Raw genomic sequence first — 26,411 nt, 5'->3', positions numbered from 1 at the left:
TAAGGAAACAGCCTGGGAATGGAGCTGGAACTCTCGCAGGAGGTTGGCTGCAGAGATGTTTTGTGCTGCAAAAACACACAGAGCTGATACTGGCAGAGGCAGCAATTGATCCAGCCCCTGATGTGTTAGCATTAAGGAGTGCATGTGATGCAACCATAAAAGCTAAAGAAGAGGGATTTTGCAGTGTTAGTTTCTTTTTGGTATATCTGATCCTTGTTTGTCTCCTGCCCTTCTCTCAGCAGATGCATGAAACTGCCATTGATTACACTGACTTACTCCAATGCAGGCTCTTGGTGTAAAGATCTTTGCTAGAGCTTTATTTTTTTAATTAGTGAAAAGACAAACACAGACTGTTCATAATCAGCAAGAATCCACAGCTTGGAAGATTCCTTTCTTGAAAGATGATGTTGATAATCCAAACCCTGTTTGTGCCATCAGCTTTTAACAGACTGAGAAATTCCTTAGAGGTGTTTGTTATTTTGCAATTACTTTGCAATTGATTTCTTAAAAAAACAATTCATAACTTGTTAAAGATCTCTTCCTCCCTTTTCTCCCCTTGTCCAGTTTGCTTTTCCATCTTTGCCACTGCCCAGTGTTTAGAAACTATTGTTTTTCTCCACTGCTTAGGGAGATGACTTGTCTACAAAGAGAAAGAAAAACTGAGTCCTAAGGATTTGTAAAAGTGGATTTACAGTTGTGTTCTTCTGGGTCCCAAATCTAGCTCTTAAAAGGACTTCTTTTGCAAATGTAGTTGAGGTATTTAAACTACTTGCCTCTGTTTCCCCATTTGTAAAACACAGGCTATTTTAGCTTCTGGAGACCACGTGCTGTCAGTTAACTTACATTCTCTAGGGGAAATTTCCATATGAAGGAATCATGAACGAGCCCCTGGTTCAGAGAAGGAGGAAAACTAGGAGTTATCCTGTAAAACAAGCCTGACCCTTTCCATGTACCTACAAAATGCACATTCAGCACTGAAACCTTCTGCCTCTCTCCATTAGGGCCTGCAGCTGGGAACACAGGAGCTGGAGGAGATGGGAAGCAAGTTTTGCCTTGGGTTGCTGATTCTGCACCTCAAATCCCTGCCCTGCAGCAAGGAGGTGATGGCTCAGGCAGCACTCCTGCTAGATCTGGAGGAGGAAATAACAGACCGGGCACAAAGGTCAGTCCTGGTAGTATCTAGAGGGTTTTCCTGTGGGAATCAAGTTTGTGGGGATACACTTTGGGTTTAAATCTGCAGAAATGGACTTTCCTTATGGCTAAGATTTGCATCTTGAGAACTGCAGTGTATTGAGAGTAATCAGAAGTGAAGATGTAATTGACTCCCAAAGAAAGTACTAAAACAGTGGGTCTATGCCCTGCAGCCAACATTATGGAGAAAAACGGTGAAATAGAAGTGCCTGGTTTCCATTTTCCAGTGATTTTTCCATTTTTCTATCCAAACTGGTTACTGGAGGATGGGGATGGTGCTGCCCCAGAAAACTGCCCAGCAGGAAACATTTTCCTGCTCGCTGGGGGGTCGGATGGGGTTCTGTCCACACAGATCCTTCATGGAGAGGATCTCTTATAAGAATGACATTTTTTTAAGTGCTGCAACGTAGGGAGCAATTTTTGCAGACTATGAAAGGATCTTAATAACATGATTTAGAAACTCTAGGCCTCATTCTGCAAGATTAAATGTAATCTAGCTCTTTGAGGTAGCACAAGGAGGTCACCAGAGCCTCACAGCTTACTGCTGGTATATCGTTACATCAATGGAAATTATACTCTGCTACTTCCTAGACTAGACCCAGCAGTTTAAGAAGAATGAACTGTTTGTAGTTTAAAATTAGTTCTGTTTTCTTCTGGTGTTACCACAAAAGGGCACATTATCTTTGCATGCTTTCTATACTCTGCTTCAGAAAATGAGTAGGTGTGAATGAAAATACCTACATTTTTATGTACATTTGCCAAAGTAGAGTCTTCAGTTATAACACAGATAAAATCTGGACAGTTACTTTGTGCAATTTTTTTCTTATGTGCTTTTCATTGTAAACAGTGGTGGCTTTAAACAACTTGCAGACTACCCCTATTCCAGAAGTCTGCACTGTCCTGGCCCTAGGAAATCATATGCACAATGGATATTGAAGTTGAGGTAATGGCTCTTATTGTAGCTAATGTGAAAGTGTGTCCCAAAAAATGTCCTGCTGACATATCTAGAAAAAGATACAAATATGAGTGATTCTTACAAGAGCAGTATTCACCAATATCAAGAGAAAAGTACTAGTGTTGCTCAGCCTTGACAAAAATGCAAGCTTTATTTAGCTGTTAGGGGTTTATTTTGTAAAAATCAAGCTGAAATTAAGCTGTGAGCTGTGTGAGGCATTGCACAGTGCTCATGTTAAATACATCTATTTCAAACTAATGTGTTTCCTATATATCTGTCTGTGAGTGCCCATCTCTGTAGTACTCTGGGTGACAGGTCAAGCTGTGGAACAAGAAGTTAATCCAGCACTGGATAAAGCTGACTCCCAGATGAAATATCTCATTGAAAAGGTACAGAGATCAAAATCTGTGGAGCCAGAGGTCTCTTCTGTTGTGAAATCCCTGCAGTTCATGTCCTGCATTTGCCTCTCTTTGCCCTCGTGTCTGGTGTGCGTGGCATTGACTTGGCATCTCAGCATCTCCTCCGACAGCAAACATTTTCACCTGTCAAGGTTCATAACTGTATGTGTCTTCTAATTTTCCTCTTCAAGCTCTCTCTGCTCTGGGTATGGTGCAACCTTATTCTTTCACTGCTGCTGTGAAGGGGATGAAGGAGCAGGGTGGACCCTGCCTGCTTCCCTGGAATAAACTATTTGCTGTGCACTTTATATAGCTCTCTCAGAGTCAGTGGTCAGTAAATTGGAGCGAGGTAATAGCTGTCAGGAAAGTGACTGGTCTAATGGAAGCATCCTGTGTGAATGGGGGATTTCTCACACCAGATCAGGTCCATTGTGTTCAGTGTACTGTCTCCAATGAGCCAAAAAAAGATGAAAGAAGCCCTTAGAAGACCTAACTAAACACAGTTTGGTACACAGGCAAGAATGTCTTTCTGTCCCCACTTCACAGTCTCTCTTTCCCTTAAAGTGTCAACTACAAATGGAATAATTTACAAGCATGAGTGTGGTAACTCTTGGAATAAATTCAGAGCAGAGGCAAAAGGGCAAAGTAACTGCATCTGAAAATAAGGGAGAGGAGCTGAACTTCCATCAGTGGGGCTGTACAGCTGTTGAGATAGCAAAGTATTTCCCTTAAATCCAGGAAATCCTTGGACATCATGAAGCTGGTCTAACAGCTCTATGTCACTGTTTTCAATGTGTCTGTATGGCAGCTGCCTCATGAACATGCCAAGTAGTGGAGAAAAGTACAAGATGCAACATATACAGAATGTATATTAGAGCTACAATGTGTGACAGCAAGCAAGAGGGGTTAAATTGCCCCAGGTATTAGTTGATGTTTTAATTAACAACCTGTGCTCCTGGCACATTGCATATTCACTCTCATGCTTATTCAGGCACTATCTACCTCATGTTGCACAAGACCTCCTTAGGGACTAAGTTGTTGTGGCTTTTCTTTTCACAAGGGATAGCTGAGTGTTTTTCTGCATCAAATAGCCCTTTTTCCACCAGCACTGAATAGAGTTGGTCTTATGGAGAACTCTGCCAAGGTCAAAGGCCAAGTACATGGAGAATTTTTGGGGCTTTGCAGCCACCTTCATAAAACAAAGCCAAGTGTCAACTGCTCGTAAAAGCAATTTATTCTGCCCTCTCTCAGACTTTGCCTCACAAGACACGATTGTCATGCCCTAGGAAGAATTACTGATTTTGAGTTTCCAGCATCCCCCCATACCTTGCAGTCAATTCTGGCATTCAGAAGCTCTCTGCTGGGAAAATGAAATGCAGCTTGTACTTCGGACATCATGTTTTTTGATAATAGGTTTCGTGCCTCATTTGCTATAAAAGTAATTAAGTTTTAAGTCAGTGCTGTCTAGGTAGCTTCACATTTGTCATGACCACAAGGAGGATGGGAAGTGACTGTTCACATAAAGCAGGTGTGAGAGAGAAAGCAAGAGCAATCCTCCCTCTATAGGTATTCTGCCCTTCTTCCTCATGGTTTGAACTGATGGTACATTCCTTCATTTTCTTTTTTTTCTGCCCTCCAAGTTGTGTTAGGAAATGTTTTGCATATACTGCAGTAATTGTAGCCATTTGTTCATGAGACATCTGTGTTGACACAGGCTTTTGTGCAGTCATTTTCTGCTGACTCAGATATTACTCATCTTGTGCATTTCTTCATTATTTCTTACCTTTCTTAAGCAGAGCCAAATCTCTCTCCAAGACAGATGGGGTGGAGATATGTCTAGCTTTGCTATTAATCAAAAGCAGAAGGCTTATTCATTGTTCTGGTCCTTTGTCCAGATGTAATCTTTTCATTTTCAATGCACCGAACAGTTAGATTGGTCAGTGCATGGATGGCAAATCCAAGAATTGACAAGGATTTGCAGATCATTTGGAACTGTGCTTGCTGTTCTTCTATACCACATTGATGCACTATCATGATCCTGGATAGTATTGAACTGCTGGATTTCACATCTTTCTCTATAGTGCACCTTCACCTGATTATGGCTGAGCAAGCAATTTCTCTCATCTTTTAAGCTGTGTGGCCAAAAAGTGATTCAGATCAAATTAAGGTGATTTTGGGGAGATGAAGGAAACAAAAAAGAGGACAGTTCAAACTACAAAATAATGCAGATGGAGCAAAACGTGCTTGCTTCATTTGGGACATCTTCAGTGCACCTTTGAATAGCAGAAATGTGGTGTTATATCTGCAGGCAGTGATGGAAAATGGTTCCCTTGCCTGGTGGTTTGGGCCTTCCTGTTCTTACAGGTGAACGTGTGTGTCATTTCTTAACGTTGTTTTGTTTTGACTGTACAAATTGAAACAAATTTCAGCTCAAGGGTTTAAGTGCAAAACTGTACTCAACCCTGCAAAATACCCCATCACCTCTCAATGCAGGATGTGACTGCAGCATGCAGTCCTGTGAGGCAGATTGCACAGTTGGGCTCTGGGGAATCCTCTGACATAATGACTGAAGGCGCAAGTGCTCTTTCATCATTTAGTAAATCTAATACCAGCAGGAGTTATTTGACCATTTTGATTCAGATTTCTATTTGACTGAAGTTTCATTTTTCCCTGAGTAAATATTTGGTGCATTTTTAACCTTGATCACCTGCAGACATCAAATACCTTGTGGCAGCTTTCAGAAGAGGAGGTTGTTTATTGATTCAATTTCTTGGCTTAGTCACAAATTTTATTGCTGGTGAAGGAATGTGAAATTTCTAATGCTGTATGAGCATCTCTGGATGTGGTATTCCTGTATTTGGATGCTGAAGAGAAAAGCGCTGTGGACTGCACTTACCTAAGTAAGCCAAACTACATGTCACTATGGTAGTGCAGAACACGGGGCAAAAAGGGTTTCTAATGCATTTGGTATAACACTTGTGAGAGCACAGTCCAACATTAATGCAACGTGACAGGTGTGAGAGTCACTGAAGCTGGGCTTTGGAACAGTCTCATGTTGCTGTAACCATTTAGGATCGGTTCAGGAAATGCCTTAACTTTGAGTGTTTGACTGTTTTCATAACAGTCTTCAGTGATTTTTCACACTGATGTTGCAAAAGAGTAGTACCTTCTCACCCTGCCAGGATCTGACCTAAAGAATCGCTGCCTCTGTTATCAAGAGGAAAAGACCTCAGATTTTGAGTTTGGATCTGTTGCAGGTTTTAGATTTTATTGTTGTTACATGCCTTGAGAATATTATTTTCTAAATAAAAATGTGAACCTTCTTCCACCTACCCCTTCATCCTTCTTATCCTGCAGTTGTGCCTCTCTCCTTTGCTATTGTGGGAATACAAGCCCAGAGAATTCTTTGGAGGTTCAGCCAAGCAATACAGCCTATAATGAATATATTTGGTATTCAGGAGGCTTTCATGTAGCTGTTCACAGGTGAGCTGCTGGAATTCAGAAACTTTTCATTAACACTTTCTGGAGCTGTCCCCATTTTCCTCCTATTGACTTTTATTATTCTGAAATACTTTGTGAGCTGCACAGCTTCTGTTGACTGTTATCAAATGCCAGCCCCAGCTACGCCAGGCTGGATATAAGTATTCACGCTTACTTCAGAGGTAATTAATTTATCATTTCTTAGCTAATAATAGCAATTTAAATAGATGCAGAAAAGGAAGGAGAGGAAAAGAGCAAATGGAAGAGAAAGAGATCATAGAAGGAACTTCAAACATGCACAGAAGCACTGCTTGCTATCGTATCTGTCTGAGGTTATTCAAATTACTGTACTCGTACATATCTGACTGGACTACAGATAATGAACTTGTATATATCCAACAGAACAAATGGGCTCTGCAATGCCCTTTCTGTGAGGCATATCACCATGGTGCTGTCTGGTATTAGACATTTTTGTATTGATTAGGAGCATCTGTATTTCTGTGCTGCAGTCCTTTTCCCTTAATATCTAACTCAAAATATGAAAGCCGTTGGGACCCTTCGCATGCTGGGGTAGAAAAATAAAGATAAAGGCTATCAGGGGTCAAGAAGTGATTCCCATTTATGAAGTGTTTCCCAAAGGAATGCATTATGAAGGATGTACTCTTTCCTTTGAGATGGCCCTTATAGAGACTAGGATAGTGCTGATACCAGAATAGAATAGATGTTGTTTTTTATAAGATGATACAAAGGATGGTGGGAGGATCAGTTCTGTTTATACTGTTGGTCATTTTGAATGCAGGCAGAGGTGGGATTTCAGATTGAACATGTTACAGGTCAGGTGCTGAAGAGGCAGGTTCAGAGGACCATATATAGCCTTAGATAGACTATATGTACACTGCAGCAGTAGCTGAACACTGGTTGCGTTAGATTTGGGGATTGGGCACAATAGCAGGAGGAGACAACTTTGTCAGTGCAACTCTACTGATGATCCCTGTCCTTTGTTTTCAGTTATTTAACATTATTAAGAGGATATGGATGAACAAGGTATAACTGTGGTGGGAGTACTTGTGTCTTCAGGCTGTTGGGAACCATAGATAAACAATAAGGTTCTTTCAAGGATCTTGATTATTTACTATTTCCTTGGGGAATTTTTCCAGTTGGTGTTCCTAGAGTCCCAAAATAACCAGGCACTTGTGAAAACCAGAGAATAGTCATATCTTTCATACCAATACATGCTACAGGACCTTCTTTCAGGCAGGAGAAGCAATGGAATGACTGAGTAGGATGGTAGTTAGAAATGCACTTCCAGCCCTTTAGAACAAAGCTAATTTTCCAGGAACTTGTGTATTTTTTCTCTGAGTTGTTCTCTTTATTGCAATTGTCACTTGAGGTGACCTCTAATTAATGTGTCCACAGCTCCCAACTGGGACTTTTGAGTAACGTGGTCATGTAGGTGAAAATTAAACTGGTTGAGGGTCAAAGCTGGCCCGTGTTTTGGAGAGTTTATCATGTGACATAGAACACAGGAGCAAGAGACTTAGATCTGCATTATCTATATTAAACACTTTACCATGTAGAGTTCTACCCTCTTGGATCCAACACAATGGCTCAGATGTCCAAGCATCACAGAATTTAGAAGCAAACCAAAATCAGTGGTCTGTGAGACAGCACAGAACAGAAAGTCTCACCCATCAGGTGCACCAGAGCCTCACAGTCCTGCACAGCAGGATGTGGTGGACACAGTAGCGCACACATTGCCACTGTCTAAAGTAGGCTTTCTGTCATCAGGGGTAGAAGGAGCTGAATCCCCTGTAAAGCTACCACTGGGACCCAGTTTTTGACCAGATCAGAAGTTTGCACCTCTATAAGTTATTCAGACAATAAGAGCTAAGGAATCCCAAATGATTTTGGTGTAATGATGCTCATAGTCTCATTGTGTCCTCATCGCTGCCTCCTTTCTTTGCAAGGGGAACATGAGAGCAGAGATTTCTGCTTTCGAGGCAAATACTGTGCTGCGGGTCCTTTTGCTCTGGTGCCCAGCCTACAAATGAGAGTCTGGCTAGGCCTCCTGTACTGTGGTGACAGTGTATGGCTGCTATCAAGGAGCATATCAAAGAACTTAGCAAGACAAATGAGAGACTAAATGGTTAAAAGGATAGAGAAGGCATAGAAATTCATAATTAAAGCTGTCAAGTTGCAGTAAAAGGAGCGCATAACCTGGAAGGAAAGCGGGTGGGAGAGCAAAGTGTCATATTTGCAGGTGAAAGTTGGCACTTGAACAGCATTTTAAAGTACTCCAAAGCCACCTCCACTGACACCTCAGCTGTATTGTATATTCTGTCAGAGGCTCCGGCTGTTCAGTGTATTGTGGCTGTGACTCACACGCAGGCTCTGCCTCTTGCTGCCTTGCTAGATATTGTACAGAGAGATGTGGCAGAGGTATTGTGTGAGACGTGAGATAAATACGTGCAGGGTGTTGTTCCAGGGCCCAGCACACACGTGTACTAGTGTGGATGAGTGCTTATGCACAGAGGTACAAATGTGAAAGCCAGTCCCTTGTAGCCTCTGGTAATTCATTGCATTCTCTCAGAAACCATACGGATTTATTAGGATGCGTATGTTAAATGTGATGTTGGCAAAAAGAGCTTGTGAGAATTCGACTGGAGATGAGACTAGAAGAATGTGAGGGGGAAGATGCACATGAAATTAATATTTAGCTCTTCATTTTTTGTGTGCAGAGCAGAAATGTACTTGAGCTAAAAATCCCAGATGAAATTCAAATGAATGTGGAGAAAGTTCTCTTTCAATACAAGATGGAGACCCATTCCTTTTCAGCCTTGGTCAGTCTGTAGCACTTAGCAATGCAGCCAAGTTAAGGGATCTTCTCCAGGAGAAGTCCAGGTCAGGGCACTGCCACTTTCTCATCACTGTCACAGTGCAACGTGAGAAGTGTGGGACTGATTCCAGACTGGAACACTGCAGATGGACCTGTGAGGTGTTTGAAGGACTCAGTGTGTCCATGGGGCTGGAAATAGTGGTAAAGAAGTGGGAAAGGGTGCAAAGAGGTATTGGCAGAATGCTATGGAAAATTGTGACTCTGAAAGAATTAGATTGAGATACAACAGCCAAAACAAGTGGGAAATCAACTCTGTTTCTTGTAAACTTTCCATTCCCAAGGAAATTTGTCACTTCCTTCTGTTCTTGTGTCTCTGGGAAGATGCTGAGGGTTCAGGCAGTTGCTGTCTGGACCATGAATGCTAAAGGAAGTCAACGTGCCAGGGCAAGGGCTGCTGTCAGAGCAGGAAGGAGAAAAAACAGTATAAGAGAAAAGAAAAAGCATTCCCTTTGTTTCTATTTGGGAATGTACTCTGCCCTGTTCCACCTTGCGTTCCTGAGAAAACTTGTGGGTTTTAACTGGAGTAAAATTTAAATTTCTGGAAGATCAAGTTTCATTTTTAGAGTAACAGTAGCATGCTTTATGGTTAGACTTTAAAATATATCCCTAACTATTTAAAAATATGTAAACAGCAGCTTTATCTATGGCACACTATTCACCATTTAATCTGTAATGACTTCCTTTTAAGTGTTAGCAGTTACTTACTATCTTAAATCCCTATTTCAACATGAGTTTGAGGATTTGGACTTGTAAGGTAGAATAAGCAATAGAAGTAGCTGAATGCCAGAAAAAGATTCTGCTATCAGGCCAGTATAATCAGAAATTAAGAATAAGGGGAAGAATAGAAAGCATCTGTTCTCTATTTCTCTGTCTAATCTATTTCTTCTGTCTAGTCTACCCAACAAGTTTTTACATCATGCTGTACTTCAGAATTTTTTCTGAAGATGCCATTTTATAGCATCCTCCAAAAGGTACCAGCATCTCATTAAAAGATAAAAGTCCTATTCAATTCAAAGAGAAAGCAAACACCCATTTCAAATAATAAAACTCTGTCTCATCTTCCATTGAACTGCAGGGGGCAGCCAAGAATTTGGGTAAAGTGTTGCTACCTGGATTTATCTTGTCAGGTTTTTCCTAGACTTAATAGTTATTTTTTGTGCTAGTGCACAACTTGTGTTTTCATTTATGAATAAGTGAATCACAAGTGAGGATCCAGTGTAGTGTTTTAATACAGTCAAGTGTCCCTTGTGACAGTGCTCAGCATTGGAGATTTCAAAGAGGGATACAATGAATTTCCATAGTGGACAATTACAGAATGCCCCCACCTCTGGGGGAATGACTTTCTATCTTCAGATAGTGATTTATTTATACCTGGGAACATGAGAATTTGTAGCCTTTCAGAATAATTAGAATAACAATAATTCTATCTAATGAAATGTTCCAGTGCTCTCATTTTCTATATGACTGCTTAATGCTTTCTGAATCTCACATTGCTCCTGGCTACACCCTGCTGTCTTGTGAGTTTTATAGATTAGCTGCATGTTGTGTGGAAAGAGAAAATATTTCCTTTCATCAGCTGGTCTTTCACCTTTGTAAATGCACCTTTATCCTCTACATAGAGGATAATTGGGAGTGCCCAAGTTGCCAGGTATTCCATAAACAACTATCACCTTTCTTCTCATGCATCTAGTCATGAAAGATGCCTACTTTTTTTAGTCTTCTTATGTCTCTAAATATTTTTACCACCTGCTTTGGACCCTGGTTATTTATGTGGTACTTTTTTAGGATATAGGAAGACAAGAATTCAGGATGGTTTTTGCTAAGTTAAGTGTAGCATTTGTTAAAGTAACAGTTTTGTAATATTTTCAGTGTTGTCCATGTTCCTTGTCATTGAGGTTTATTATTTTCAAGAAGCATGGTAGTTTCCTGGATGAATCATCTCTATCCTCACCTGGTTTGATGAACTGTATTGGAGAAACGATTTTACCTTTCAGCAGTTGTCTTGGAAGATTACTGGTCACAAACAGAGTTGCTGAAGGACACCAAAGTGTGAGAGTGCATGCTCATAAAAAGTCATGTCCTTTTTTGAGAACTTTTAGGTTTCAGTGTTAATGTGTCTGGCCTGAAGATAGTGCTTGTTCTTCCCTAAATATCCCAAAAAGCACCAAATAGAAAAGAGACAAACAAATAGATGAGGATGTGATGCTGATAGTTTGTGTATGATACAGAACAGGGATCCCTGTCAGAGGTGGATTTGGAAGGGTATGGGCAGGCCAAGACTTAAACCCTCTCCCTGCCTTCCCCTGCAACTTATGGAAGGGATTCTCAGTACTACAGAAACTAATTTCAGGAGCTCAGGATTAAAAATAAAAGGGTTGAGTGGAAATATAAATAATGGATTAGGCTGAAAAATTGGTTTAGGCACTTTGACAATGTCTCGGAGGTGTCTTTGCCCCTTTCAAGGAGAAACAGATTGGAGACATGAGATGCAGAAACACAGCTTTTGTTCACTTTTCTCTCTCATGGTTTAAAATCATATCCAAGCTCTTATTGTACAAATGTACTGTTCAGGATCAAAGACTTATCTCTGAGCAGAGAAAGTCCTTGGAGAGCAAGGCCTGAAGGCTAAGCCTACAGTGCTGCTGCAGCTGACTGTATCCTAGTCTATTTGAGAAATCTAGTCATGCATGACCCAGCACCTGGTGATATAGTGAAGTTGGGAGCAGTGTACCCCACATCCTTCCATAATGTTTGGTCTTTGTTCCCTTTGCCAGCTCAGGTCCCTCTGGGGGCCATGGTCCATCAGGAGTTTACCCTCACCAGTGTCAGGTGTCTTTAAGGCTCTTCTGTAATGCAACATCTACTAATTCCTGAAGTTCAATTGAATGAAGAAGAAATGGAATACTCCATCAGAGGGCCTGGAATTTATCTGAGAGGGGATAATGGATAGGATCAGTTGAGGTCTCTGCCCTTTTCAGTATATTTTTCCTCATGTTTGGTTTCTGCCATTTCCATCCACTCACAATGTGACTCTAATAGCAACCAGCTATTGGGATAGAAGTAATAGAAAGATCTTCAGTGAGACTTCAGAGCTAATGCCCTGCAGGTATGACAGGAACAACCATGAAAGCAGTGCACCTGTTTGCACAGAGATCTCTCCTGTCTTGTGGTGCTTTCCTGCCTTTACTGCATCTCTTGGGGATGCTGGATTTGTGTGCCAGGAAGGCTGCTGTTAGCACAGCTCAAACACCTCACAAACAGAGGTGCCCTTGATCCGTCATTAAAAATGTCCTTGACACACTGTGGCATCAGAAGGAAGGCTTGTGATGCTAATTGCTGGCAGCGCTGTTCTACCATGGATGTTACAGAGGAAGCCCCAGAACATTTTGTTTTACTTTTGGGGGAGGGGAGCTGGCTTGGTTTTGCTTCTTTTTTTTCTTTTTTTTTTTTTTTTTTTAAATATTTCCCTGCAGGGTGTGTAGAGACCTGTGAGAGTAGGCTGTGATCACAGGAAGGTGACCTTTCCCATCCCTGTAGTTTCTGGTGGGGTTTTTTTGAGGTTTTTTGTTTGATTTGGTGGGATTTTTTGTTGTAGAGTGATGTTCCTGTGCCCTTTGCAGCCTTGCAAGACTGTCCTCTTAGCTGGATCTGTGCCTGATATAATCAAGGAGAGTTTTCAGCTACTTCATAGTCTTTACACCTTCTGAGTGTCCAGCCTAACCTCCATCTTCTCTATGGTAGTGGCACAAGGGGGCAAGACAATTTCCCTTCTTGTTTGCACCTTGCTTTTCTATAACTTGCCTGTGCTCTGTAAAGATTCAGAAAATAAAGGCATGGAGGTATATGCTCTTGTTTAGTTCCTGATGATGGGTCAAAAGTAGAGATTAATAGGACAGGAAATGTGTTTGTACTCTGCAGTCAGAAAAAGAAATTCACTGGAACTAAATTAATCATGAAAGAGGCACAAAGAAGAGAACAGATTATCAGGGAATTAATTCATTAATTAGATTCATACCAAAATTCAGAAGAAGGTTTTCTTCAAGATAACAACTGAGCTCAAAGATCAGCAAGGGTTGGTCTTGGGGTGCTCACTATTTTATATCTGAACTCCGTATGGTTTTACTTTAGCCAATATTTGCCTGGTTTTAATGTTAGATCAGAAAAGCTGCAGGAAGGCATCCAGCAGCTGGCATCATCTAACCACAAAGTGTGAGGACAGAAGCTGTTATCAGCCCACTCACATCACTAAGCTCTGGTTCCTGGTGTTAACAGGAGTGTGGGAACCCTCTCTGTTGTGGCACCTTGCTATATTTAGAGCTTGATTGCAAATCCTCTGGTGAATAGCAGCTGCTTGTTGGTGAGTGTTTTTTCCATCATGAAGGTGAGCAGAAACCACATGCAGATTTAAAGGGAGGTAAAGTGCTAAAACACTACCCCCCATGTGGCACTTCTCAGTTCACCCTCTTTGTTCCAGTTCTCAGTGGCAGGGCAGGATGGAGGTAAGTTCCTAGGTGCTTACAAGTAGATGGGGTTTGACTGCAATCCCCTTGCTGTTATAATGGGATGCTTCTCTACATGATTCTTTCTTAGGCTGGGCTGTAGCTTGGACACATGCTTAATTTAGGACCTACACAGCCCTGTTCTTGTTAAATCAGGATTTATGCTGCCTGTCTTGCTCGTTGCACTTTAGCATGAGCCTGCTTGCTGTGCAAGCAAGATGTGTCCGTGCTGCCAAGTACAGATACTCTGGTGATGGAAACAGGGGAGAAGGAAGAACTCACTTTGCTGTTACCTGGCAGTCTGTGCTGCAAACTCCTGCTAGGTCCCTTCATAGCCTTCATAGTGAGACCTGCTGCTGCCAGATGCCATGAGGTCCCTGTCACTGAGCTGTGCTATAACACAGGCCACGCTGTGCAGTGGAGCTGGTGATCAGTGCTGAGCCCGGTTTTTGTAACACGTTTTTAATGAACTAGCAAACCACAGCTAAACACTGGTTGAAGTGAGAGAGAATATATGTGAGAAAGGCCCCCTGCTTTCTCACTTACCCTTTCCTGTCTTCTGCTTTTGCTAAGCCTCAGCAGGAACGCAATCAAACCTCACTCAGGAACATCTGAGCTGCCTATTTGCCACTTAGGGCTTCCTGGGTAGGGAAGTTTCCACATTGTTTATTTAGAGTTAAGTGTTCTGCTGGGTCTCTTATCATTTTCTGTAAATAACAACTGTCCTCAAAATTCTTCAGGCTGATTACTGAGACTGACGATCTGTGTGTTTTGAGTTGCTGAACCGTATTAATTCCTAATATACTATGGTTTGTGGGTGGGAAAACTAATGCATTGAGGATGTCACAAGAGGGAAAAGCCAAAGTATTTACTCTTTTTGGACATGTGAGGTATGCTGGTTGTGATGTGAATAAATCTTGCAGCAGCAACAGTGCCTAAAGTATTAGAGGAGTCTGCCTTTGAAATCAACATGACAGAGATTTTATAGCACCAGAACTAATTCATTTTTTAGAAGATGAGGCACACTTTATTTTTAAGCACCTGTAGCTTGTCATGGTAAAGTTTATTCTACTTAATATTGTAGTTGATGGCAGAGGGAGAAACATATACACACAAAGAAAAACAATATCCAAGTCTTCAGGCCAACCAAATAGAGTCATAATGGAAAAAATTACATATCTGGCCATGCCAGTTTTTAAGCAGTTTCTTTACTGTCACTGAGAGCAATTCATCACATCTGTCTTACACACCATTCATAGGTTCCACTTTAATTTAGTAGCAGGATAACTAACCAGGGAATGCTATCTCATGAGAGAGAGGGGGAAAAAAAAAAGAGAAGGCGTAGTCTAGGGCTGTAATCTCTTCTCCTTTCTGTTTCGGAGTCTAAAGCTCTTAGTATCAGAGTGTGAAAGCTGGAAATGCATCCCCTTAGATCCAATTGAAAGACACACACTACCAGACATAGCTAAAATGCAGATGGGAAAATGAATATCAGGCCCATAGATTATATAATTATACAAAATTCAATCCAGAGTTTACACTGTGATAATTCAGTCCTGTGTAATCTACACCAGACTGATGAAATAGCAGCTTGTTCTGTGGATGTGACCCAAGACAATTGAAGACTTCCTGGTGCTTTGGAACAGGACAGTCAAGAATGCAGAGTTCACACTCAGGGAGCAAAATATTTCTTATTTGTGCTATTAATACAACAAAATGCTTTGTTGCTTCTTTTGTTTCCTTCCTTCGGTCACAACAAAGGAATGTTGCAAGTGGCTCCAAAGAAACAAAGCCTAGAACAGAAAAGAGGTTTAGAGAGAAGAGATTAGATGAAATTGGTAAGAAAAGAATTTCTGGTGCCATGTTCCCAGCTCAGATTTCTGAAGGGAAGCCCTCTGGTCCTGATCTGTCATGATTTAGTTGGCAGCTCTGCCCAGAGTGGCCTCTCTCCTTCATCTCTACTGGTATAAAATAATACCCAGAGATAACAGCCCTGCCAAGCCTGGTTGCTGCTGATGCATTGTACACAGCTTTCACTAATCTGTTTGTGCCTAACAGCTCATCAGTGAAAGCTCATTCTAATTCCCTTCCCTCTTATCTTCTGTGGTCTTCTGAGTACGAGTGAGTTTGCAAGAAAGGAGTGACGTGTGGTGCTCCCTTGGTGTAGCTGCAGCACGAGCAAGTTTTACTCAAGCTTTCCTTTAACACTGCACAGTTCAATCAGGGCATGTTGATACAGACTTGTACCTCCTCATCTTCCTGTCTTTTGACCTTACAGTGACTGGCTTTTTTCTGAGTCAGCAGAGACTGATTTTCCTGGTTTGGGAGCCATGTGCAGTCTTATCCATGCCTCCCATTTCTGGTATGCAACCATTCCTGCTATGGTTGGTGGAAAATGATGAAAGTCACCCAGATCTGACCTCTTACAGCCCTTGCTGCTCCTTTACCTCTGCTCTGACAGTTTGTATGGAAATTATTCCTCCTATATTATCATTGTGTGGAATGAACTTTTAACTTCGATTGTGTTTGTATAAAATTGGGGGACTTAAGGGCTGGCAGGGATTCCTACAGGTCATCTGTTTCCCACGGTGAGGTTCAGTTTTACCTATATAATTCCTGGTATGTTAGTATAATCTTTTTTTAAAGAGCTTTAATGATGGAATTACCAGACTCTCTCCAAATAATCTATTTCAGCTCTTACCACCCTTATGTTTTCCAGGTATCTAGCTTGAGCCCTGTCTTGCTACAGGAAGTCCTTGACAGTCATTTTTTTACCTATCCAGCCTAGACATAGAGAACTAATTATTTCAATGTGTCCTCTGGACTGTTTTTAGTTGAGCCAAGTCCTCCTTGAGTTGCTTTGCCCAAGCTGGAATCAGATCACTAGTGGAGATCTTAATAGTGCTGGATCAAGAGAGAACGGATTAATTTATAAGTCTTGCCAACTTACATTCTTTATACCCATACAGTATTGTATTTGAATTTTTGTAATAGAAAGGAATGTGTGGCTAACATTCAGCTTGTAATTTTCAATAATGCAAATCAGGGTTTTTTCCCAGTAGAAATGCTACTTTATCACTGCTCCTCATTTTGTGTGTTTGTACCATTGATTATTCCTGTCTCATAGAAGTAACTTGTACTTGACCCTATTGAATTGCAACTTTTTTTTTTTCACATACATCTCCAGTTTGTCACAATTATTTTGAATTTTAATGCAGTCTTTGTTTTACTTTGGTTTCATCTGCAAATTGAATTAACATTCTTTGTATTTCATCTAAATCTTTAATGAAAATATTGAATTGTACCAAATCCATGTCCGAGTTCTGCACAAACTCATTCAACACATCTAACCATTTGAACAGTGAAACACTGAGAACTGCTCTCAGAGTACAATTTTCTGAAGAGCTCATATAAAAAGCTGTAGTTCACCTTGACCATGCTGTTTATTTGCTGTAAGAGTGTGAAATAGTTTCAAAAAACTTTTCTATATGGCATCTTGTCCACTGGGTATTCCCCTGATAGCTTCTCACAGAAGGAAATTAGAGTGGGCCATCATAATTTGTTCCTGACAAAGCTGTGTTGACTGATTCCCACTTCTTTTCTCCTAAGTACTTCCAAATTGTTTCTTTGAGCTGAGGAACTGGAGTTAAGTTGACAGTTCTATCGTTTGCTGTCTGCTCCTTTTTTCTGTCTTCAAAAGACAGTTACTATGTTGTGTCAGTTATCTAGTTCATCACCAGTCCCTCCTAAGTTCCAAAAAAATAATTGTTAACAGCTTTGAGATTGATTGAGTCATTTCCTGAGAGCTGAAGGAATATAGCAGATTCAGATCATTTGGAAAAATCTGAGCTATATAACTTCTCTAACCAATCCCTTTTGTATTGTAGGTCTCCTTTACTCCTTTGTTAGTTCTTAACAATGTTAATTCATAACAGCTGACCCTTCTATGAAAACTGATGCAAAAATCACTCTCCTCAGCCTTACTGTCAATAAGTTTTCCTTATCTGGAAAGTGGACTAACAATTTATGTGCCTTTTACTACTAATAAACTTAAAAAATGTTATATTTTTTTCTGTGTGATATTTTTGCCAGTCTCATCCCACTGTGCTTTCATTTTTCACACTTTACTCCTGACTGTTCTTTCTGTACATTTGCATTTGTTAGTCTGCATTTATTAGTCTATTCTAATTTTTTCTTTTTTTTTTTCTTTTTTTTTTACATTTTCATTTGTACTTTAGCCATATATTTGAAGCCAATTAAGACCTTTTGGTATGACCAGGCTGATCTGGCTATCTTTCTTTGTAACAACACAGCTTGAGTTTATAATTTTTCTCAGGAATGTACAGTTTTTCTTAAATCTCTTATAGAAAGAAAATTCTTAAGGATCCTCACCCACCCATCCACCCACCTCCACTGAAGTCTCTGCTGGGGAAGATTTACATAAAGCCTTGACTGCTTGATCTTACTCTTTCACTGAGCTTTGGTGGAGTTCTTTCATGGAAGCACCTTTCATGGTTCTGGAATTTGTTGTCTTTCTCTTATGACACTGCTTGCAGGGAAAATGTGAGTTTGTGCTTTAGTGCTAGAGAACTTCATGTCACGCTGGCTTGACAAGGTCTGTAAAAGTGAGAAAATCTGCTCAATATCAGGGTTCATTGCCTCTGAAGGAAGCTGTGTTCCTGTTCAGAGTCACCTTTGCCTGGAAATCATACTTGCAAGTCAGACAAAGTTACAAGATGAATAAAACCACATTATTCAGTTAAAGTGTATCTCAAACACAGATTGCAATTTTCATCGCATGCTCATTGTTGCAAAACGACACACAAACCCTTTGCTCATTTTATCTAAAGACCTTGGCTTTATCTCTCTTTTCTTCAAGTTCTCTTTCCCAAAGTCTCCTCGTTCTTTGAAGGGATTGTCAGGAGTTTTTGATCGATTGAAGGTGTTAAAAGTAGATTGGAGTTAGACTCCAGTGTATTGATGCTCCTTTAGTCTGGGTGATGCTCTATAATAGCCCAGAACTGGCCTACAAATCATCTGATTATACCGGCTGGATGCCTGATGAATGTAAACCCAGGAAGATTTGCTTTCAGATCTCCTGCTGGGTACCCTTGGTTTACCTTGTAGAATCTGAGGAAATCCAATAATCTTAATAGCCTTGACATTGGACAGTGTCAGCAAAATTATTTTTTTTTTTACTTCTGATTCAAGTGTAAGTAATTCTCTTTCATTTGTTGGTGGCCATTCCATACCTTGTGCTGGAGTGAAGTTACCAAAAGGCCACCATGAGGTTTCCCTGGAGCTTCTGTTCTCCAGGCTGAACAGCCCCAACTCTCTCAGCCAGTCTTCATAGCAGAGTCTTCATGTTCATGAAACCTGTTGGCTCCCTCCAGTACAGGCTCCCCGTAAGAATTCTCTGTTTTATAGCACACTCTTCAGTCAAGAACTTCAAACTTCTAAGACTTCTTTTACAAAGACTGTAGGCTTACTGGGAGAGAGCAGGCAGCATCCCTGAGTGTACATATGGAGATGGGTGTGTTTAGGTGCATGCCTCAGTGTTTTGGAGTGTATTATCAATTTTTGCTAGTGTTTATTATCTGAAGATTTAAATCTGTAACTGCAGTCTTTTGGGTATTTCTGTTCTCTAATTACAGTGTCTTCTAGCTCATATTGATTTATAGCTTGCATATATCCCATGGGATAGGAAGCATGATGAGCAATTTTATGTAGCAGGACAGATCCCAATGAAATATGAGGAAAAACCTTACCTGAGATGGGAAAAATATAAAGGAACCAAAGGCAGAAACTGAAAGAAAAAGTAAATGTGGCAATATATGTTGACCATACCTGTATTCTCTTCGCTCTGAAGTCTTTTGGTCTTCTAGACCAGAAGTTTTCATAAGAGGACTTAAAGGACAAATTGCTTGCTAAATAACCTTCATGCATAGGTTTATATACTGGATCCCAGATTCCTTAATAAGAAACTCTTAACTGAAATATCAAGTTCAATCTTGCAGAGCCCTAAGAAACTCATTATGCTTTTGAATTTCTTATTTCCCATCAAAGTTCTGGAAATAAGGTACTCAACAGCTTGATTTTTAGCAGTACTCCAAAACTTTTGGCTGTTTCCCTTCTGGAATAACAGGACATGTATGACATGTATTTAGTTGATATCACATGAGGTGATGTTAATTTAGGTGGAGGGTGGTGACCCAGGGACTATTTCTTTCAAGTTGAGTTCACACTTGTTCAGTGGAACTGCACCTCACCTGCATTGGTGGAAAGAACTAAAATAGGAGTTTTCACTATTTCTAAATATCACTATCTACTTGAAGAGATGAAAACTGTTCTGTGAATACAGCCTTAGACTGAGGTGGACATGAGGTGAAAAAGATGCATGCATATAATAGGAGATTTTCTATTGTATTCAGTGAGCTTTCAATGAGACCCCAAGTGCACAGTGTATGAGAGAATGCAGTCTTGAGCAAGAAAATTTCAATACTTTCATTTTTTCCCAGCACATTTGTTTCTAATCATGTTTTGTAACTTTTTTCTTTTTTTTTTTTTTTTTTTTTGAGCAAAAGGTGCTCTGATGTCCTGCCTGCAATCTGGAGAATAATAATTATTTCTGATATGCAGCCTTTTAACTTGAATGTTAAGAGGGAGGAAAAGATAATAATAATAAAAAAAAAGACAATTTTCTTGGGATCTTTTTCTTTAGACCTTTAGAGAAGTAGTAGATGCATTTTTAAGTTCAGTGTTATAAAGCAAAGAATAACCTTAGAAAAGGCAGAGAAGAAAGGAAAAAGAAAAGAACAGTATTTTTTTGTATGGATTTCTGTTTTCTCTCCCCTGTTGCTGCTCTTCTGTTCACAATAAATTTCCTAAGGTCTGGTCATTCACTAAGGGATAAGGTTTGAAACAAAGTACAACACGCACTTGAAAGTGTGCTTCCTAAATTTCAAGGTCCATACTCTGGGAAGGGATTTTGTTCCATTTCACAACTGATGAATGAGATACTCTACCTTGTATATGCTCCAAACTAATTTCAAGGCTGAACTTTTAGGTAAATCAGAGCTGGAGCTTGGGACGGAGTGCAGGGGTAGGAGAGAACTGCAGCTGGGAAGTGAGAACAGACTGGAACAAACAGGAGATAATACAGATGAAGACTGAGTGCATTAGCAGGGTTGTTTGACAGCCCTAGACTAGAATTACACTACGTGCTCCAGGTTCATGCTGGCACATGTTGATTATTTTTAGGCATCATCTTGTCCCTGGAAGCACAAACAGGGTGCCAATTCATTCCACACCCTATGTTATTGTTAGGGCTGTGTTCCCAGTGAGGGAACAAAGAATAAATCCAATAGTGCTGAGAAACAAGGGCTTGATTGCTGTACTAAATTACTGTGTAGGTGAGAACCTGCCTTTGCCCAGCATGTGTATTTTTGGAGGATCTGTATGAGAATGTTAAAAAACACTGAAGCAAAAGTTTTTGGAAAACCCCGAAGAATATGACTTGGAAGTTCCTAGAACATTTGTTTCTGTTTTCTCTTGCTTTCTTTATCCGATGTCAACAGCTTCCTATTTCTAATGATTTCTTCATTTATGGTTTTGGCCTTTGTTTTCCCCTCTGTTTCAGACACATTATATGAAGCCAAGGCTTTCTAATCTGCCTTTGTAACACATACCAAAGAGGAGATTAATTTTATTATGAGAATAGAAAATAGTACCTGGGTCCCTCAGATAAGCCTGAGAAAAAGCCAGAACATTGCTGAACCCTATGGAGTCCTGGTTATTCCATTGACTTCTGCTTCCCTTTTACCCCTGCACTAAAATGCAGTTATGGCTCAGAAAAGCAGCAGCAAAGATTACCTTAAGGGGTATCATATTCAGCCTCTGTCAGTGATACCTAAGTCCAATTTGGTCACTTTGCAAATCAAAGGATAGTTTTTTTCCCCCTGTCACATAAGGGCACACACCTCTGGCACCAGGAATACTGCCTTAGATCTCTCAGCCAAACTGACTACTTTCTTAGCTGCTACACTGACAAAGGGAAAACAAAAACTTCTAAGCAGAATTTTCTGTTCTTGTGAAGTATTTTACTTGTATAAGAGTATCATGGCAGCTCCAACAAAATTCAGTGTCTTTAATCAGCTTTTTCCTTCTTCTCTACAGTATGACACAAAGGGAACAGTACATGCCTTTGAGTTTTTGGTGTAAAGAACTAAAACCAAAGAATATATCTCCACTACTTTGATGCTGTTAATGTCATCATACCTAATATCTATGTACCCAGTGTCCAGGGCTTTGTGTCATGAGAGAAAAGACAGCTAAATAATACAAAACATTTCCAACAAATGTGAATTTTAATTCTTATGTTTGTTTTGATCACACTTGCATTCTTTCTGTCTTGTTTTCTGCCAGCACAATGTCCTGGGGCCAGGGGTGACCTGGGACAGAGGGAGGTGGAAGAACAAATTATAAAACAGTCATGGGAAGGACATGCAGAGTTTGCAATGGTGTCCATTGTTGATTTGAAAGCTAAGCTTTTCCAGCAAGCAAACAGTGACACACTGCATGACTTCAGTGCATATGACAAAACACTCGAGGAAAATCATAGTCTTATGTCCAGATTTTCACAAATAGAAAAGAGGCAAAGGTTGTAGAATAAACTATTGTAATTTTTCAGGGTATAGAAAGAGTAGTTTCAGAAGAAATGGTTTGAATGTTGAATGATGATGGTGAGTGGGACTTGATAACAGCCTGTGTCCAGTATCCTGAGAAGTGCTGTGTTAATGCATTGTCCCCATTTCTGAGTCACAAATGAAACTATGGTGTTCTTCCTTTCTTGAGGTTCTGAAAGTACTACTCTGTGACCTAAAATTATTTTCTTTATCTTAACCTGTCATAAAGTTTAGTCACAGCTTTATAGAAGTATGCCCATGCCTCAAGTCAGATAGAATTAAAAAAAAAAAAAAAGCATGGATTATAGCCCATTTGGGGATTTTGGTGCAATTCAGATTCTTGAATAACAGTGATGCAGGTTAAATTAGCTGAAATTGATTTGATTCTCAATTTAGCTAAATCACCTTTTAGTCCAATAAGGTGTTTGCATATGTAAGTGCAATAAAATAACTCAGTACGTCTTAGGCAACAGAGTCAGCTACCTGTTCATAACTGAGCTCAACATCTCCCTTGGTGAATGCCAGGGAGGGACATCCTCTCATATGCAGATGGGCTGGGGTGAATGAAGATCAGGAGAATTTCTAGCCTGATCTTCACAGGTGAAAGATTAGTGTAATTGGGAAAAGCAGACTAATGAGAGGGGAACTTCCCCTACATCAATCTGCCATCATATTTGTTAACGTCTTCTTTTCTTTCAGTGAGGAATTAGATCGAGAAGTGTTAAGAATTTGTACTTTTTCTAGGACGAGATTGTGAAGGGAAACAGTTTGTTAAAGATACTCTGAAAACCTCTCTCAATATGAAGTGGCAAGCACTTGGCATCTCCTAGTGTCAGCCATCCTAGGACTTCCTTGTTTCCACCACATGGAACTTCATTTTAGTATAATCAAAGTACAGCAAAAAGCCTTTTTTCTTCTTACTGCCATTCTTTTCCATTCAAGGTGGATGGGGAAGGGATTTGCTGCCCTGAGATAACAAAACTGTGAAAACAGAAGCAAAGACATAGAAACTGCTTGCCTTCATCCTGCAGCACTGTCCTGTGCTGATGGAGAGCTTCTCTGGTTTTGCATTTTACTCTCACTCTGAACATATCGATGCTGAACTTTCCATCAGCTGAGGCAATAGTACCTTGACTTCTAATTAAATTAAGGCTGCAATGCAAAACACTTCCTTTGGAGTCCTCTTAAGAGAAGCAAAAAGCAAAAAAGGAAAGCACCACAACATTGGAGGGAAGAGGTAAATAGGGAGTCAGAGAAGGAGGGCTGTGGAAAAGTAGGAGTGAAGTCCTGCCCTTCTGGGAATATGTTCTGCTTTCTGCAGCTTGTTTCCAAGTCCTGATTCTTCCAGGCTGTCAAGCGAGAAAGGACAACTATCCATTTTCAGGGACATATCAAAATCTGATGAATCCTGTATTTTATCACCTTTGAGGGCAATTTTCCAGTCATGCTGCTGCTATATTTACTCAGGATGGCTGAATCCAGAGAGCAGAAAAATAGTACAGCACTCATCCACAATATGAACCAAGCTCAATTCAGTTGCTGGGAACTTTATTTCATGGAGGCAGTTGAGATTTATCACTTCAGTGTCAAAGGTAATGATTTGGCCAAATACATAAGTAGAATATTACCCTTTGTGGAATTAGAATTTGGTCCTCTTTATATTTAAGTCTGTATGGATATGTTGACATTTCAGGACCTTGGCAACGTACCAGTTCACTGTTTGCATTTACCACCCCCGTTTGTTTCCATAAATCCATGAGTACTGGCTAGAGAGGAGCCACGTCCCTGAAGAGTGACTGATGGACTACAGGCAATACACCTGTCACACAGCTCCCTACAGCTTATGCTGTTAAGACTTAAAGGAGAGTCTCGTTAAGCTGAAATGATTTTAATTTTGCTTTTGGGATAGCTGGTTTTTTTGTGACATGAATGAGTATGGAAAGTCATCCTTCTAAGTGCCAGGGAGCTCTTTTGTCATGTGGCCTGTGAAAACAAATGATTTGGCTACCAAGAGTCTGACTTAGGCAAGATTTAGGGAAAGAGAAAATTAACACTAAAAATACACAGATATTTTTATTTCTACTTGAAAGTGTCATGACTATAAACTCTGCTTCTTTGACCCTTCTGCAACAAGGAACAAGCACAGTTAGCCATAGGGCAAAGCTGAGACATTCCTTTTTGCAGTGGTATAGAGCTTCTGACTGGGGCCATGAAAGCTCTCACTGGTTTAACCTACAGGTATGCCATTCTAGATGTGCACTAGAAAGACTGATGGAAAAAATCCACTTGTCAGAGGAAAGAAGTTGACACACTTGTGACTTCTAGTGCAGTTGCATTGGAGTGAGAGTAGGGATGGTGGAAATAGCCTTGACAGAGAAGGAGTGCCAGGCAAAGTGCAGGTGACAGTGCAATTTATCACATGACTGTGAAATGTATTAGCTGCCTATCACCCTCAGTTATGTAAAACAAAAAGAGAGAGAATTGATTAAACTATGACCTCTTCCATCTACTGGCTGTCATTTTAGTAGCTGTGACAGAAGCTAGTGTCTAGTCATTAAATGCACAGACTTCTCCATTTCAGATTTGAGCACTAGATTAATAGTTCATGTTGTGTGATTCCTTTTCCCTCTGCTTGGCTCAGTGCATATGGTAGAAGCTCCCCTCTGTGTACATCACTGCTCTGGAGTCAGCTGTCCACCCACCACAGAATCACGGTGGATCCCTGTGCAGTGGCTCACTCCTCTTTCTCTTTAGACCCAGACTCTTGTACTCTTGTATCTGGCTCTAGATCTCTATGTGATCCCGGTAGCACAAAGTCCTGATTTCTTCCAAACAGCTTGACATCAAATCCTATAGGGAGGAGGGATATACTGGTCGTTTCTAGCTTCCCAGTCCTAGGGGAAAATAGGAAACCGTCTTCAAAAATTTAGTTATACAAAGGATTACAGTTGACTGTATGACAAAAGAACTTGAAGCAGCAAATAATTTAGCACCACACTTAAGGAGAAGTTTTACACATATCTGTTACAGTCTCTGTTTTCACCTGGTTACTCTAGATAAGGCTTTGAATGATCACCTATTCCGTAGAAGCTTGATACTTCCACCTCTTATTATCTATTTAGGGAGGTGCATAACCGTAAAGTTAAACTTTAAAAAGGTAGCTGCTAATTATGAAAATTAATTAGTGAAGTTTCACAGACTCTTTAATCAATATAGGTAACTACCTGAGCTGAGTCAGTAACTGAGCTGCAGGCAGGCTCTGTAAGTGTTGTGATATCAGTGTAGTGCTTCTGTGTCAAGGATTCACGTGAGACAGTGTAAGCCTTTAGAGTGCAAGGATCCACCAGACCTTTGAGAATCATTCTAACATTTCAGTAGTCCAACGTGTGTTCAGACTGAATACAAAAGGTGTATAGACACCCTTCAGGTGTTTATGTGTATCTTCATCCGTCCCCATATCAGATTATCTGAGCATCTCATGTAGAAGGGCAAGGTGTCCAAGAATTATTAAGATGCACTTTCTTAGGACCCCTGGGTCATCAAAAGGTGGTAGAATGAGTATCTGCAGACTCAGGATCACTCAGCAAGGCTTTTACTTCAGGGTTTATGAATGTCTGTAATGAGCCATCATCAGGTAGTAGAAAAAATATTTTCCTTAGAGGTTCATCTTGTGATTCTGCAGTAAATACCCTGATGTGAAAACATCTCTCCTGAGCAGCCGCTCATATCATCTTTTCCTATTGGGTCAGAATAGAATTCTCATCTGAAATAGTCCGATTTCCCTGTTATTGTAGTCAGCTGCATCCTGCTGCATCAGTGAAAGGAACATCTTGGGAATAAGAAAGAGTTGGGGAAGGACAACTACCCATGGTCTGGCAGAAGGCCAGTGTTGAATCTCCAGTAATCTGATCCCACTATATAAAATCCTTATTGCTCTGGTTTTAGAATGTCCCTATTGTTGACTTTGCTGGGGCAAGGTCTAAGAAACGGTGTGAACATGACCCTTCCCTGAGTCGTGCTGCTCTCAGATCCTCCCTTGAAGTATTAAGCAGGAGGAGTGTGTTAATTTGCCTCTGGATGATCTCAAAGATCGAAACTTCTGCAGCTACACCTGGGCTATCTTTGGTTTCATTTCATACTGCTTTCATTTGAGTAATGGAGCCATGGAGAGGAGTAAGCCCTGTATATAAATAAAACACCAGCAGGATGAAGAATGGATCCAGCAAGCTCCCAGTGCATAGAAAAGCAGTGTCAAGCTGCTCATATTTGTGCCAGCTCAGTGGCCATGTAGGACCTTTCTGGTAACTA

The 26,411-nt window shown here is 40.5% G+C and overlaps 1 protein-coding gene across 1 annotated transcript in view; it reads left to right on the top strand.

Annotated features, from left to right (window-relative positions):
• The window catches only part of AGBL1 (AGBL carboxypeptidase 1), a 269,940-nt gene that overhangs the window by 184,810 nt on the left and 58,719 nt on the right, over nt 1-26,411 (top strand). The window contains exon 22 of the mRNA XM_051796685.1: nt 1,002-1,162. Within this exon, the coding sequence (XP_051652645.1) occupies nt 1,002-1,162 (161 nt within the window). The remainder of the gene's footprint in view (nt 1-1,001; nt 1,163-26,411) is intronic.

This window comes from Manacus candei, unplaced genomic scaffold (assembly GCF_025592945.1).
Source record: "Manacus candei isolate 608988 ecotype Guabito, Panama unplaced genomic scaffold, ASM2559294v1 h1tg000046l, whole genome shotgun sequence".
Classification (NCBI taxonomy): Eukaryota; Metazoa; Chordata; class Aves; order Passeriformes; family Pipridae; genus Manacus; species Manacus candei.
The sequence above is the reverse complement of the archived record's forward strand: the minus strand, read 5'-3'. Positions and strand labels throughout refer to the sequence as shown.